This window comes from Myotis daubentonii, chromosome 10, assembly GCF_963259705.1.
Source record: "Myotis daubentonii chromosome 10, mMyoDau2.1, whole genome shotgun sequence".
NCBI lineage: Eukaryota > Metazoa > Chordata > Mammalia > Chiroptera > Vespertilionidae > Myotis > Myotis daubentonii.
The window spans coordinates 14134963-14151826 of record NC_081849.1 but is presented as its reverse complement, the minus strand read 5'-3'; the positions used below and the strand labels follow the sequence as shown (position 1 = coordinate 14151826).

The 16864-nt window shown below is 39.0% G+C and overlaps 1 protein-coding gene across 1 annotated transcript in view; it reads left to right on the top strand.

The window, feature by feature from the left end:
• Positions 1–16864, top strand: part of CTTNBP2 (cortactin binding protein 2) — a 182239-nt gene that overhangs the window by 71892 nt on the left and 93483 nt on the right. Inside the window, 4 exon segments of the mRNA XM_059711639.1 lie at positions 3859–5497; positions 11579–11779; positions 13157–13265; positions 15555–15696. Of these exon segments, the coding sequence (XP_059567622.1) occupies positions 3859–5497; positions 11579–11779; positions 13157–13265; positions 15555–15696 (2091 nt within the window).

Here is a 16864-nt window from a genome sequence, read left to right as displayed (position 1 = left end):
AGATTCTGTCCAACCCAGTTTGTAGCTGCACCCAAGTTGTTTTCCGTGGCTTTTCCATATGAATGGCCTGTCCTATCTCAGGATTCAGACTTCCCTAAAATCTCTCAAAAAAGTAGAGCTGGACTCAGCTTGCCCCATACCTCTAGATAAGTGGCCCTAGGCCTCGCACTGACAGCAGCCTGCCTTGGTTCACAGCTTGGCCTCTCCTGGGCACCTCCAAGCCCAACACAAGTAACAGCCATCTGCAGATCGTTCAATAGCTCAAGCCAGGTGGCCCCAATGAGAGCACAGGCAGTAGCTGACTTTGCACCTCCCAGGAGGCCGCAGAGCCAGTGCACCTGGTAGACAGCTTCAGACAATGCCAGATTACAACTCTACCACTTTCATGAGTGACACACTCAAGAGAAGAACTTAGTGAGCAACCAAGCCCCACTGAAGCAAGTCCTGTGCCATAGGGTGTCTTCTGCTGTAGCCACAGCTAGTCTTCACAGCCAGTTGGCCTGGGGGTCAATCCCTCCCAGTGATGACAACAGCAATCAAGGCTCAACTACAACAGGATAGTGCACACAGCCCACATAGGGGCACACCTAGAGTGCCTAGCTCAGGAGACTGGGGAGGCTGAGCCATTGGGCCCTACAGGACACCTTCTACACAGAGCCACTCTACGAAATTCTGGAGATGTAGCAGCTACTTAATACATAGAAACAAACACAGAGAAGCAGCCACAATGTAAAGAAAAAGAAAAATGAAAAAAAAAGACGAAATATCCAGAAAAAGAACTGAATGAGATGGAAGCAAACAAACTACTACATACAGAATTCAAAACAGTGGTTATAATGATGTTCAAGGAACTTATGAGAGCTTCAGGGAACTTACTGACAATGTCAAGGAACTTAGTGAGAATGTCATGGCACTTATAACATCAAACACATAAAAAGGGACCAGTCAGAAATTAAGGATTCACTGGCTGAAATGAATAATTTAAAGGAAATCAACAGAAGTGTAGAGGATGCTGAGAATCAAATTAGCGATTTGGAATATAAAGAAGCAAAAAACACCCAATCAGAATAGCAAAAATTAAATAGAATCCAAAAATATAAAGATAGTGTAAGGAGCCTCTGGGACAGCTTCAGGCATACCAACATTAACATCATTCAGGTGCCAGAAAGAGAAGACAGAGAGAATAAGAAGTTGAACATCTATTTGAAGAAATAATGACAGAGAACTTTCCCTACCTGGTGATAAAAATAGACTTACAAGTTCAGGAAGTACAGAGAGTTCCAAACAAGATGAACCTAAGAAGACCCCACACTAAGACACATCATAATTAAAATTCCAAAGGTTAAAGACAGAGAATCATAGGAGCAGCAAGAGAAAAGCAGTTACTCGTATTTCCCTACAAGGGAGAGCCCATATGACTGTTAGCTCGTTTCTCAACAGAAACATTGCAGGCCAGAAGCAAGTGGTAAGAAATATTCAGTGATGAAAAGCAAGGACCTACAACCAAGATTACCCAGCAAAGCTATCATTTAGAATTGAAGGTCAGATAAAGAGCTTCATAGATAAGAAAAAGCTAAAGGAGTTCATCACCACCAAACCAGTATTACATGAAATGTTGAAGGGTCTTCTTTAAGCAGAAGAAGAAGGGAAAGGGAAGGGGAAGGAAGAAGCAGGATCCGGATGGAGGAGGGCAATGGAGGGAAACATGGGGAAATCTGTAATACAGTGGGGCCTTGACTTACGAGTGTCCCGACTAACGAGTTTTTTGAGATACCAGCTCTCTCTCCGCCGATTTTTTGCATTGAGTTGACAGAGTAATTTGAGTTACCGAGCTCCTCAACGAGCTCGTCCTCGGAATGAATTAAACTCGTAAGTCAAGGCCCCACTGTACTCTCAACAATAAATATATTTTAAAAAAATAAATACAGAAGAGGTATATTAGTCTGAATTTTCTTGTTAAAATAATCTACTAGGATAGACTGAGAGTCAGTTGGTCATTGGCTGAAGTTTGGGGGAGAGTTGCAGAAGTTTATCCCATGAAAGGTAAATTGTAGAGGAAGCTAAACAAAGGTAGATAGAGTGATTGATGATTGGGGTTCAAAGTGCAAATGAATTTGGAGTCATGTTTCTGCAGGCACCTCAGTTATGTGGTTTACTCTGTGTTCTGCTATCTGTGATAAGATTTTAAAAGACCCATGTTAGTCTGAGATAGAATTCATAAGGCACGAATGATGGCAAGACAAAGATACAAATGAATTATGGGAGACTTACAGTTTTCTGTATAAATATCTGAGATAAGTTGAGTTAATCTTCTGTTGGAAGTCAGTCTTCAATTGGATTCTGAAGTATAAGATGAAAGTTATCATTTCAAAAATGAAGTGTGATTGATCTATAATAAGGAAATTCTATGGGCAAGATGTGTGATATGGTGAGAAAAGCTTGAGACAAGTGGAACCCTGAGTGAGTGTCTTGATTCTGACACTGATTAACTGGATAACATCAGGAAAATCACTAATTTAGCCTATAGGTAGTTTTGAAAAATTAAGGTAGCCCTTAGAGTTCTGCAAGACATCATTTTTCTACCTTCAGAGCTAAACTATGAAACTCATATTTTAAAAATAAGCTGAAAACTGACCTAGTTTCCGCTTTTTTCTACATTGTTATAAGAATTGGGGAGGGGTGCTAATATAAAATATATTTTAAACTTTCTCATTCTAATTTTGTGTATGCCTTCCATAGCAACCTATTATTTGATCTATTTAGAAAAGGTAAATGCTACACCATAGCTTTAACTATAAATGTTATTTTTTATGATGACTAAAACATGCCTGTAAATGTGTTTTACAGTACTATTGTTCTCCAGATCTCACCTAATCTACTTATAAAGTTACCCTTACAAATTTTATACAGTAGAATAATAGAGTGTGTGTGAATAAACAATAGTCTCTAATTATTCTTGGAGAATTATGTGTATTCCCGATCACCTATTTCACCTATTCATAGGACCCATTGCAATGTTACTTAACAACTTATTCAAAGCAGGAAACAGCCAAAGTAAATAAATAACATGCCAGGCCCTCTCTCCTTTTGGTCACTGCCTAGTGCAGGAACCCCACATGAAGGTGTGCATTGGCATTCTAGGCAGAGAAAACAGCAAAGTCAAAGACCCTGAGACAAGACCACGGTTATGAGTGTTCAAGAAACTCAAAGGAAGCCAATAGAGTGGGAGCTAAGTGAGTAAGTGAGGCTGACGTAGGAGATGGGGTCAGACTTTTGGGTTCACTGACATTGATTATAATTCTAATAAGATATTTCTTTAGCTCTTTGTAGTTTTCAAAGAACTTTCATATATAATTTTATGTGATTTCTATAGCAACCCATTGCAAGAACCTCAAAGTTAAAAAAAAAATGCTTATACAGTTTGCAAATAGAGGAGATTAGTATTTATTTACTGGCACTTATTATACTGTACCTCAACGATTAGTTAGTAATTTTAAAACATTAAACCTTTAAAAAAGTAGTTCCCTTACAGAGCTCTGATTTTACAAAAACAGAATATACTGAACTCTGTGCTGTGAACTGAAGGATGATATTACCATTCTCTTCTATAGTTAACTTTAGTAGATTAAGAAAATTCTCTGTTGGTGTAACTTAGATGTTTTTCATAAAATTAGTTACATTTATTTTCTCATTTTAATGAGTCTAAAATATTTGTTTCATATCACAATACACTTTAGAAAATGTGGTATTTTAGCTAACCCAAATCATGTAATTGTAAGAAAAATCTCACAAGAAGCACTTCTTTGGCTAAAAGAATTTCCTGCATATTAATAGAACTGTCCTGTGAATTTCTTCCAGCTGGAGATGGAAAAGCTTCAGCTACAAGCCCTTGAGCAAGAGCACAAGAAGCTGGCTTCCCGCCTGGAGGAAGAGCGAGGCAAGAACAAGCATGTGGTCCTGATGCTGGTCAAGGAGTGCAAACAGCTCTCCGGCAAAGTCATAGATGAGGCCCAAAAGCTAGAAGAAGTAATGGCCAAACTGGACGAAGAAAAGAAAAAGACCAGTGCATTAGAAGAGGAACTCTCTGCTGAGAAACGAAGAAGCACAGAAATGGAAGCTCAGATGGAAAAACAGCTCTCTGAGTTTGACACTGAACGGGAACAGCTTCGTGCCAAGCTGCACCGAGAAGAAGCACACACCACTGACCTCAAAGAGGAGATAGACAAGATGAAGAAAATGATTGAGCAACTGAAAAGGGGAACTGACAGCAAACCAAGCCTCTCTCTCCCCCGGAAGGCGAAAGATAGGCATTTGGCCTCTGTATCTGTGGGAACAGAAGGACCTATGACAAGATCTGTTGCTTGCCAGACAGACCTACCGACAGAAGGCGCTGACCACGTGAAGAAGTTGTCTTTGACTGTGCCTGTAAAGCCTTCCACAGGGAGCCCCCGAGTTTCTGCAAGTGCAAAAGGGAATGTGTGCACCAGTGCCACCTCGGTCAGACCGGGTATTGACAGGCAGACTTCCCAAGGTGACTTGATTGGCTCCGCTCTGCCCACTGTCTCATCTCCAAGTGCAAATAGAATTGAAGAAAATGGACCCAGCACTGGTTCAACACCAGATTTAACAAGCACAACCCCACTTCCCAATAACGCTGCCCCTCCCACCCTGCAAACACTAGGCACAGCTCCCCAGAGCTATTCGCAAGCTCCGCCTGTGCACAGTTTACACTCACCGTGTGCCAACGCGTCTCTGCATCCAAGTCTAAACCCACGTGTCCAAGCAGCTAGATTTAGGTTCCAGGGCAATGCTAATGACCCAGACCAAAATGGAAATACCACCCAGAGTCCTCCATCAAGAGATGTCTCTCCTACAAGTCGTGAAAACCTAGTGGCCAAACAACTGGCTCGGAATACTGTGACCCAAGCGCTGTCAAGATTTACAGGCCCTCAAGCGGGAGCACCCCCAAGGCCTGGAGCGCCCCCGGTAGGGGATGTTGGCACCTACCCTCCTGTTGGTCGGACCAGCGTAAAGACTCCCGGTGGAGCACGAGTTGACAGAGGCAACCCTCCTCCTATCCCTCCAAAAAAGCCAGGGCTCTCCCAAGCTCCTTCTCCACCCCACCCCCAACTCAAAGTTGTTACGGATAGCAGCAGGGCCTCCAGTGCTGGCGCCAAAGCGGATAACAAAACTGTGGCTTCACCTCCTTCCAGTTTACCACAAGGGAGCAGGGTCCTAAATGAGGAGAATCTCCCTAAATCCTCCTCTCCTCAGCTGCCACCAAAACCGTCCATAGATTTAACTGTGGCACCGACAGCCCTGGCCACGTCTCAGGTGGGTGCCTGGCCTGCTGAAACCCCTGGACTGAGCCAGCCTGCATGTGCAGAGCGTTCCCTTGTCATTCCCACCACCATTGCCTTTTGCTCTTCCATAAACCCTGTTAGTGCCTCATCCTGTAGAACAGGTGCCTCAGACAGCCTCCTGGTAACAGCCTCAGGTAAAGGGACTGCCATGTTATACCCTTTTTAAGAATGTGGCCTGCCCTCTTGCCTTAATTTCTTTCACATCACCATGGAACTTTTTTTTTTAATTTGATACTTTTTAATATATATTTCTTTCCTCTTTTTTTTTTTTTTTAATGACTCCAGGGTATAGTGATTCATCTTGCGGTGTTGTTATGCTAAGTGCTTGCTTTCTTTTTTCTTTTTTTCTTAGTAACCTGAAAGTAGTGGTTTGGAGCACCAGGAGACCATAAATTTAGAGAGATGAAAGCATTTCCATGGGAAGAAAGACTGTTCCTTCTTATTAAATTTATCTCACAGACTTTAATATCAGTGGGTCATCACCAGGCAGTGTGTGTTCAGTTCTGCTTCTGAGATGACATAAACGCAGTCCCTTTAAGTAGTTATTAACACTACTCTCCAACTTGGATTACCAAATTGATTAGATTTGTTCTGTAATTGGTATGTTCTAAATTTTAATATAAGCTTGGTGTTAACTATTTTTAACCTCAAAAATTGAGTGTGTATGTTTATCAGTCTCTGATTTAAGAGTAGTTTATTTCTGAAGTCGTTTACTCTTATTTAGAGCTATCTTCTGCCAACACTTGAGCACAGGTGGTTCGCATGTGGCCTATATTAGTGAAGGTGCCCGCTGCAGACGTGCTTTCTGAAGTCACGGAGTATGGGACTCTTGAACAAAGAAGTCGATAAAGATCTGGGTTTTTTCCTTTTTGTTTTACAGTACTAGAGGAAGCACTTGTTTTTTTTTTATTGACGTGAACTGGATTTGTTTTTACGAGTAAATGAGCATCCAAGATACTGTTATGTTTCAGAGTTCAGTTGAAACTTTGGAGAAGTCTTGCCTATCTCAGGATCTTAATGGTTAGCAGAGATTACTTGTTCTAATGAGAAGAAACTTCAAGAGTTAAAAGAAGATTTGAGTAAGTTTTATTTAAAGTAGGTTTTATTTAAGATTGAGGAGAAGAGTGGAAATAAGGAAAACAGGTAGTTGGAAATCATCAGGGAACGAGAGCAGTACATCATGACTTACCTATACAATTACAAACTGTCTCCTTGAAATTAAGTTCCTTTAGAAGCTGCCTTCTTATGTTCTGGGGCAAAATTGGAAACAGCAGGGACTTTGATATCAGTCAGATTTGTGTTGGAATCTGGGCTTTGCCACTTACAGTTGTAGGTTTGGGTTGCTTGTTCTTGAACTGAGCAAGTTTTCTTATTGGAACTTAACGCTACTAATGTGGGGAGGGTGGCTAGCAGGAGGATTTAATGTAACGTGTGAGGAGCATAGTATTGAGCTTAGAGCAGCGTGAGTGATGAAAAAATAGAGATGCTATTGCTGCTTCAGGGATATCGTTGCTAAAAGCATTTTTGAAAATTTGCTTTAGAATTGACGTCAGTATTACCTCGTGATGTCTTTATGGGCATATCTATGTGGATATGTATTTTATCCAAAATGGTGTTGCGCAGCCAGATGGCCTTCTCCTTGCCTGACATGACGTTGGCGTTTCTCACAAGTTAAACTCGCCCTCAGAGGAGGGATTCTTGCTGCCGGTCAGGAAAATCAGAGAAGGTGCTGTATGGTTGTAAGGCAGTCGCAAAGCAGAAGTTCCAAAAACATTCAGACAGTGGAGTGTTACTGACATAAATGCACAGACTGTAAAACAGAAAACACTTCCTAGGATATATAAAGTTTGTCAGTTATTTTTTAAAATACAAAGCTGTCTTTGCTTTGTACCTTGATGCTTTGCCTGTAGTTGCTTTTGTCATGGCTGTGCTTCAGGGTTAAGCTGCAAGGGCCTTTGGTTTCAGTAGATAAGCCTTAAAGCCAGGATCCACGATGGAGGATTATAAATTAACATTTAAAGACAGAGAATTCCTAGTCCATGGTACAGGACTGGGCAAAAGTAGGTTTATAGTTGTGAGTATGCAAAATAGGATTTATTCTTGTATTATCATTTATTAATTATTGTATTTCCGTGCAAACAACTGCAAAACTACTCTTACCCAACCCTGTATATTCACCAGAATGACCTGCGTAGGATACAGTGGAATTTTAGATAAAGGACCCATTTTAAAAAATGCCCTTGGCTTGTGTCTAGACTCTAGAGAGTTAGAGAATAAATTCGGGAACTAAAGAAATAGCAGCCACTGAAAATGCATGAAACTGGTCCCTTATTTCCTGTTCTCTGATTCTGTAATTTGCCCAAAATATCTTCAGAACTGCGTTTTTACCTTTGGTGGGATAACAGGTTTCTATTTCCTTTGATTAGAAGATGTGGTTTATGAGTCGAAACGGAGGCTGTGGAGGTAGTCATTCAGCACGTGTTTACTGATCCTGCAGTGTATTCCGGAAATGGAAATGTTAATACTACGCAGTGGGGGGTGCATAACTCCCCCATGGGTGTAGCTTAGCCTATAGGATTTTGACTCTGTTTTCCAATTAGATTGCCCCTGTTTTTGCCACCCCGCTCACTGCAATTAGGAAGCACCAGAGCTCTCTCCATCCTGCTGCTGAACCCATCTGTGCCTGGGTGAGTTCCTGCCTCTGCAGAGCATAAGCTCATCGCAGGGTATTAATCTTCTAAGCAGCCACTAATGCGTTGTGGTTGGAAGGGCAGGGCCTGGGGACAGCACACCTGCCAAATGCATGGTAGATGCGGGCTCCAGTTTCAGTGGGGGACAGAACACTGCATACAAGAAGGCAGGGTTAGTCCCTTTCTACATATCACCCTAAAGAGCACATTTACTCTGAGCCATTAGTTTTTCCATCTAAACATGAGAGCATTGAACCAAAAAGTAATAGTAGTTCCAAACCAAAGAGATTTGTTAAACTTGCCTGTTGAATTTTCAAACAACACTTCACTACCACTCCCTCCTTGGAGAACCACTAGATCCCATGATCTTTCAAACTCTAAAATTCTGTGTTTCCGTGTCAGCTTATATCCCTGAGAAAGAATTCTGATTAACAAAGCACTGAGAAGTTTGCAATGACAAAAGGTACCACTTCAATGAATATCTTGTAAATTACTCTAACCCTGGCAACAATGTCTATGGTCAAATGCTAATTTTTTAAATAATATTTTTAAATTTTAAGTAAATTAGTTTTTCTTGTTCCTCATGAACTTGTCAAGTGAACACATCTTAATTGTTAGATAAATAGAAGCCTAAAACAGAAACCACCCCAGGCAGCTGAGTTTCCATACCCTTGGAAATATTTTTAATTTTGTTACATTTTATTGGTTCAGATTTTTTTTTTCTTATTTAAGCATACATTTTAAAAATTATTCCCCGTGTATGATTGGCTTAAAGCCTACATCAGAAAACGAGATTGATCTGAGTTATGACATGAACCTTCTCCACACCCTGAAGCTGATGCCAGAAGCTGGTCTCCACTCTTCCTTCTGCCATGGCACCTTCTGTCTGCCCCTTGTCACTGCATGTCCGTCAGACGCTCACCGTTACTGATGTGTGCACACGGCACTGCAAAGCTGAATGAATGACCTTTTCTAACATCATTAAAGTAACTGTGTGACCGCAGACCTGTCCTATCATTGCTTCACCATTACTTAAAAAGTCAAGTAACTGTTACCATTTTTATCACTGTTGGGGATCTCAAATGAGGAATAAATGATCATGGTAAGGTTTTATTTTTCCCATGCTTATAGAAGGATTTATTACAATAACTTAAGTTTGTCTGTGCTAGAGAAAATTGGAAATGATAGTGCAGACAAAAGATTTATTTAAACTTTAACAATACTTGGTATTTATAGAGCATTTTCCTTTGTAAATCATTTTTAAATGTATTGCAAACCTCTAACAAAATAAGGAAATTAATGTATATTTTTCTGCAGTTTTGTGTAACAGAGATAGAACCATAAGACTCTTCAGTGGTCTAAAGATTGAAAACATTTTTGAATAAAATATTTTATCTTATGGATAGCTTTTCATTAAACATAGAGTTTCCCAGGAAATTACATCCATAGTTGAATATTTCCATATAAAGAAGTTAAAATATAGTTATTAAAATTTCCCCCCAAGCCTAGAATTGTATTGGAAAAATGAAAACAAATCCCCAAAGAATAGCAAATCATTTATTAGATACCTGTTGATATTCTTAAAGGGATATCAATAACCAAGAATCCTTTGATGAGTTAGAGGGAAATACAGAGAGGAAGGGAGGAAGGAAGGGAAGGGTGGGCGGGGGGAGAGAGAGAGAGAGAAGGAAGAAAGGAAGGAAGGAAGGAAGGAAGGAAGGAAGGAAGGAAGGAAGGAAGGGAGGGGAAAGAGAAAGGGAGGGAAGAAAGGAAAGAAAAGAGGGCTGGAGGGAGGGAGAAAGAGCATGAGCCACATTCCCTCCTATTCCACGGAGGACCACAGAACAATGCTTTCATATTGCTTTTGTGTTTGCTTTGCAGCCAAACACCTTGGTGTTTACAAGTTTTGTTTGCCATCCATTTCTGATAAGTACTGATTTAATTTTTGTGGGCTTGTTTTTTGTTTGTTTTTAAGAAAATACACAAGGTAAAATGTACCAGAGAGGAGCCTTCTTGTAAGTATGAAGTAAAAATACTACTTTTGTAAGAAGAGAAAATGAATATCAATGGGAAAATATCACAAAGTTTAGATAAACATCTAATTTTAGGACCATATGAATTCTGTATGTCACTGCAGTCTAATAGGGTAATAGCAATAAATTATTAATGGACCCTGATAAATTAGGAAGATATAATGCTCAGCTTTTAATTAGCAATGCTAGTTTCATTTGTATAAACTACTTTGTTTATTACAAAGAATTTTTAAAATATTGAGACATCCTTTGATATTTAATATTTATTGAAATAATTTAAGGCCAGTAATTAAGATTCAACTATACAGACTGAATATTCCATACACAATAATGTAATTAATACCCATATACCTAAAAATGGTATCCTGATGCCAATGTGTAAAGAATAGAAAAGCTTCATCTATTACATGTTACTACATGGGATGTTACCAGATATCTGTAGAAACTATGCCCTGAGGAGTGACAGTGTGCACATATGCCTTTATATGCACACCAGCATTGCTTAGTGGTGTTTGAGGCTCCATAAGGAAGAAAATAAAATGATGTGTTTTGAAAGTTAACTGTATTTAAGCCAAAAATACAGGAAATACCTCTATGTCACATTAAATAAATATTTTTTTACTTTACTATGTTTACAGCTTTTTGATCAAGGAAGAATTCAGAAAATTTTCCATGTTATATGCAGCCGTCTTCACACACTTAACAGATTCTCTCCTAAAGCTGCTAAATACTGATGAAAAATATCTAACTATGATAACTTTTTGTTAAATCTATATTTACAGTGTCCTGTCTTGTTGGCTGCTTAAAATTTTCTGGAACACGTGCTATAAAGATGGCCAGATGATATAGTCTTCAAAATTATGTTATTTGTAGTGGTATACTTTAGATCCAGTCATATATGTAGTAACTATTGATACTGAATAGTAGTTGGTCCCCATTATTTTTATTCTTAAATGAGGGAATTCAAGGAGTATAAGCAGTTCCTTGACAGTATTTGGTCCATCTCAATGGTTTATGTAAAATTAAATACCTTGGAAACATTGTCAAGAAAGAAAAATCTCTGTTTCTTACAACTATTTCTATCTTGTACCTGAAGATACCAGTTAACTTTTTGAGATTGATACTGAAATTCGTACGTCATTTTAAAAGGCAAGTTGTTTTGAAACCTTGAAGATGAATTTGAACTTTTAAAATGAGACAGCCATCTTCGTTTCCTAAAACCAATCCCCACTTTAACCCTGATCTGTGCGAGACTGATGTCTAAAAATAACTTGTGACCATGCATGTTAACCTAATTAGCAGATAGGAAATTGAAATGACAGTACAGAGTGGTGCTAAGTAAATATTAACAGACTGATAATGTTTGAAACCACATAATCCTCCAGGAATCCATGTTCCTATGTCTGTGTGTGTGTGTGACTCTGGAAGGAGTGGGTAAGTCTGTCACTTGTCCTTGCTCCTGTCCTCTAACAAGACTCACTTTAACCCACAGGCTGGTCACCCTCCCTAACCCCTTTGTTAATGAGTGGTGGTCCTGCCCCCCTGGCTGGCAGGCCCACCCTTCAGCAAGTTGCTGCCCAGGGAAATGTCACTTTATTATCAATGCTGCTTAATGAAGAAGGACTGGACATTAATTACTCCTGTGAAGATGGCCATTCTGCCTTGTATTCTGCTGCTAAGAATGGACATACAGGTAAAGAGGGTGATAATATCACCGCACTGTACTACCCACTTGCAAAAGGATAGAGAGTCGAAGCCCTTGGAACCACTGTCAGGAGCCAAGAGTTTACTTTGGTGTCAGTTTCCCCTTCCAGGTAGTGGATAATTTTTTTTTTAACATGATTTAAAGATCTTGTAAACATTTTTAAAATCCAAATTGTACAGTTCTATAATATAAAATTTGGTGCAGCTAGAAAAAAAAGTCATCTTTGTTTTATATGCAATGAAATGTGTTGTGTAGATAGAAATTTTAGGGCTAGTAACTGTATAGCACATTTTATAAGAAAGCCCTCCATCTGTGATCATTTTGGTCAGGACAACATAACCCTGATTTGTCTGTTAGAAATACTTGATGTGTGTGAAAGTCAGAGAGGGAAAGTTTTAGTAGTTAGGAAAGATCAAGAGTCTGAAATTGTTCTGAAGTTGAAACAATTTATAGTTATTTGGATTTTTTTTAAAAGCTGAGAAGATGTACAACTATAAATGACATATTGATGAAATCTAGGAATAATTTTTGATCCTTAACATGCCGATCCTATAGTCAAATATTCTGAAACTTAAGGTAGTGAAGAACAAGATGATTTGACTGCATATGCAAAGTCAAATAGCATTGCCTCTGGGAGCCGCGTGGTTGTGGAGTAATTCCGATCTTGTGGCTTCCCTGGAAGTCTCCAGAGCTTTACTGTGTTCAGGTGGATTCAATGGAAGATTCTAGTGAGCTGAGAGAGTAACTCATTATTTTAAAAGTACTTTGGAATTTTTTACTTCAAGAGCTCTATGGGAATTTTTTTAATATAGAGAAATCTGGTAAATTACAAGAGGAACATGAGGTCCATATGCTATTTATGCCTGGGTCAGGTGACTATGGTTTCACTTGTATTCTCATTCATGGAGTTAAGTGTAGGATGACTACTACACAAGAGCATTTTAAAGATTAAAACAGAGTAAGAATTTAAATATCAAGAATGGCATTTCAATTTGGTAAATGGATTTTGTTCTCTATCCAATAACATTCTCTGGAATAGTCTGGTAAGAAAATCTGGTAAAGTGTTTTATGGCACACGACAGACGGTTCTCTCACTCCTCAGCAACTCTTCCCAAAGCACCAACAGGAAATAAAAATCACATCTTAGTGAGCCTGGGGTATTACAGTCTTCGGGAAGAGAGTCTGCTTTCCCCAGAAACAGTCTGTGGACTCTCACATTTGCCGTGATAGAAGTGATAGAATTTTCAGGTGAATTGTGCATGGGAAAGGTCCTTTGGATTTAGTATCTGTCTACAGCTTTTATAGAATTTGGCTCACCAGTGCTCTAAATGGGGGATTGAAGTGGCTTTCTATTAAAACCCACAGATTGTGTGAGATTGCTGCTGAATGCCAAAGCCCAAATCAATGCTGCTGATAGAAATGGCTTTACACCCTTGTGTACTGCAGCTGCTCAGGGACATTTCAAGTAAGAGATGCTCTTAATTTATTTTACTATAAAAAGAGATTCTTTATATTTTGCTTACATATCTTAGTTCTGGCTGAAGGTGCAAACTAGTGCTTAAAATCAATTGGCAAATAAACTTACTAAATATTTTTGAAGATTTAAACACAAAGTAGGATCCTAAACTTGCTCTTCTTAATAATTGGTGAAGAGTTGTATATGAGGGGAGTGAAGAAGGAGAAATATGCTGTGTCCAAACCTCACATGAATGGACTTGATTCTGAAGAAGATAATCTTTTGGTAGCATATCAACAATAAAATGAACTGTTAGACTTTGTTCTTCACTAATTCTCACCACCCCAAAACAAAGAAGCTTTTTTACTTATGATCGCATTAAAAGTAGAACATAGATCTATATTATTTGTAACAATCTTAGCTTTCTAGTAGCAATTTATTCATTATTAAATCTCAATTATTTACCTGATCATTTTTTTAAAAAAATGAAGCAGAAACTTTACATATTGAAAGTAATTAGAGCACAAAACCAAAAGAACCTATCAATTAAGATGTGCATAACTTCAGCAATGATTCCTTTATTAGCTTACTAAGGCAGTTGAATATAGTAATGATTTTAAAAATTGAGTCATATGTTACTAAAATAGAATATAACTAAGTTTTTTCTCTGTGCTGAAAGGGCAGGTGGCAGAGATTATAAGCTATTTTCAACTTTTTACATAACTATCCTGATAGAAATCTTTAACAAATTTCTGAATTCTTGAAATAGAGGTTTTAAGGTTCACACGAATGTTATCCATTATAAATGGAAACTTCTCAAAATGCATCCTTAAAGCATACAGTTTTCATTTTTTTTCTGCCGTTATTGAGGACCATAAGTCTTGCTATTATTTTCTGTATGTCTTGAGTCCTCCAAGAGGGATTTCTTGTGGGCTGTACTTTACCTTTACTGTCACCAGGTAATGTGTAGGGCCGCTCACTTGGATAGTATAACAGTCATGGGAATAGAGGTATGGATAACTTTACAAAAAGGAAGAACACTGGGGTTGATTAATTTAAATGTGCATGAGATACACACACATATCAGTATGTAAGTTATTTTTTCAAATATGTATAAACAAACCAAACGTTTTCAAGGAAAGCCAAGATACATGGAACAGATGGCTGTCAGAGGGCAGGATGAGAGAAGGTGAAAGGATTAAGCAAAAAAAAAACCCCACCATATATATAAAACACATAGACAAGGGCAACAGTATAGTGATAGCCAGAGAGAAAGGCAGGTGGGAGGTGGAAGTGGGCTAAGGGGGGACAAAGGGGACAGAAAGAGACTACTTTGGGCAATGAGCACATGATGGTGTATGCAGATGATGTTTTGTTGAGTTGTACACTTGAAACCTGTACTTTTTAAAATTTATCGTTATTGTTGAAAGTATTACAGATCCAATGTCACCCCAGTAAACTCCATTTTAAAGAAAAAAGAGAAAACATGCATCTGAAGTAAAAAAAAAAAAAAAAAAAAAGATGATATGAATTGCTTCCTAATTTAACTATGATTTATTTAGTCCTCTCTTCTAAGTTTATTTTCATCTAATTTTATAAACTCAGGCTTTCGGTGTTTAGCCAGTGTTAGTAAGAGCCACTGTGTCTTGAATTTACCTCATTTCTTTCCATCTTGATTTTCAGGGCAATGAGTTTCTGCTTAGCTGTGTCCTCTTCATTGCAAACCAGCACCCACCCCTTCAGGAGACAGGAACCCTCTGCTGTCCTTTTTCCCCAGGCAACCATTTTCCCTGCCTCCCTGCTGCTTTTTATAGTGGAGGCGCCTGGTGCCCTGCTGTCTGCGCTATTTATAATTATTTTCTCAAGTAAAAAGTCTCAGAATGACTCAGCAGCCTTACTTTTTTTCAAGGTTCAAACTGTTTTGAACCACAAATAATATATATGTCAAGCTCAGTTAAATCATTCATCCCAGTAAGTTAAACTATTCCAAGGACTCCACTGTTACGAGTTGGTTACAGCGAAGTGTCATAAACCAAGTTTCAGCGCTTGACCAAGGTTGCTGTTTTAAATTTTCAGGGGAGTAATTAAGTTTGTGATTAAAATATATCTTCTAGCCTTGTTAAAAAAAACAACAGTATCCTACATAATAAGACCCACAATAATTTATGACATATATTTAGATATTAGATACATATAGATGCAGAATGACTTTAGCATTATTATCTGTATTTCATATCTCAGGTGGCACTTCAAAAATCAAACAGAGTTTCTGTATAATTAATCATAATCTTGTGTTTAGGTGTGTAGCATTCTAATTGCATATGATGCTAACATTAATCATGCTGCTGATGGAGGACAGACACCTCTATACCTGGCCTGTAAAAATGGGAATAAAGAATGCATTAAACTCTTGTTGGAAGCTGGAACTGACCGAAGTGTAAAAACCAGAGTAAGTATTGTTTGTTTTGTTTTGGGGGTGGGAGGCAGGGAGGAGGTTGTTTTATAATTTACAGTGTGTCTACAAATTCCACAGCTAGAAAAATAAAATATGTTAAAATAGAGGTTGCTTTGCTTTGTTTTGCTTTTAGGATATTGGGTAAGGACAGTGTCTGTTCTCAGAGTCTCTAAAAGCCTTGTCTAACCAGACCTTCACCTCTGAACCTCCATTTATTCATCTTTAAAACAGGAAAATAAATACCTATGTCCTGACTTTTTTCAGAATTAGGGGAGATAATGAAGGTGTAAGTTTTTATTCATTTAACAAACATTTCCCAAGTACCAGCTGTCCTAGGGACTAGAGAGACAGCAGCAGCCAAAACAGCCCCTGGCCTCATCCATGTTATATTCCATTATTGGGGGCAGGGGGAGGGCAACAATAAACAAATAAGTGAACAGATAGTAGTCGGATGTTTAGGAGATGGCAGTACCTGGGGTCATAAGAATTGGTCAGAAAAGTCTTCAGTGAAAATGTGACAACTGAACCAAGCCCTAAAGGAAGCAAGAGCACAGCCCATGAAAGATGAGGAAAGCTGTGTGCCCGGCCTGAGGAAGAGGAAGTGCAGAGCCCTCAGGTGGAAGAGTGGGGCACCCTCAGTGCACCTCAGTGAGGCGTAGGCTGTGAGGAGGACTTAGGGTGAGGCTGGATGGTTTTGAACAAAACATGGATATGGACTAACTTTTTTTTTTTTTAATTCTTGCCCAAGGATATGTTTTCATTGATTTTTAGAGAGAGGAAGGGGAGAGAGAGAGAGAAACATTGATGCGAGAGAAAAACATTGATCAGTTGCCTTCTGTATGCATCCTGACCGAGAATTGAACCCACTACCCTTTGGTGTGGGATGACTCTCAACACAACTGAGTCACCTGGTCAGGGCATGAGTTCATTCATTTTTATAAGAATCCCTCTGGCCCTGACCAGTTTGGCTCAGTGGATAGAGCGTCGGCCTGCGGACTGAAGGGTCCTAGGTTCGATTCTGGTCAAGGGCATGTACCTTGGTTGCGGGCACATCCCCAGTAGGGGATGTGCAGGAGGCAGCTGGTCGATGTTTCTCTCTCGTCGATGTTTCCAACTCTCTATCTCTCTCCCTTTCTCTCTGTAAAAAAATCAATAAAATACA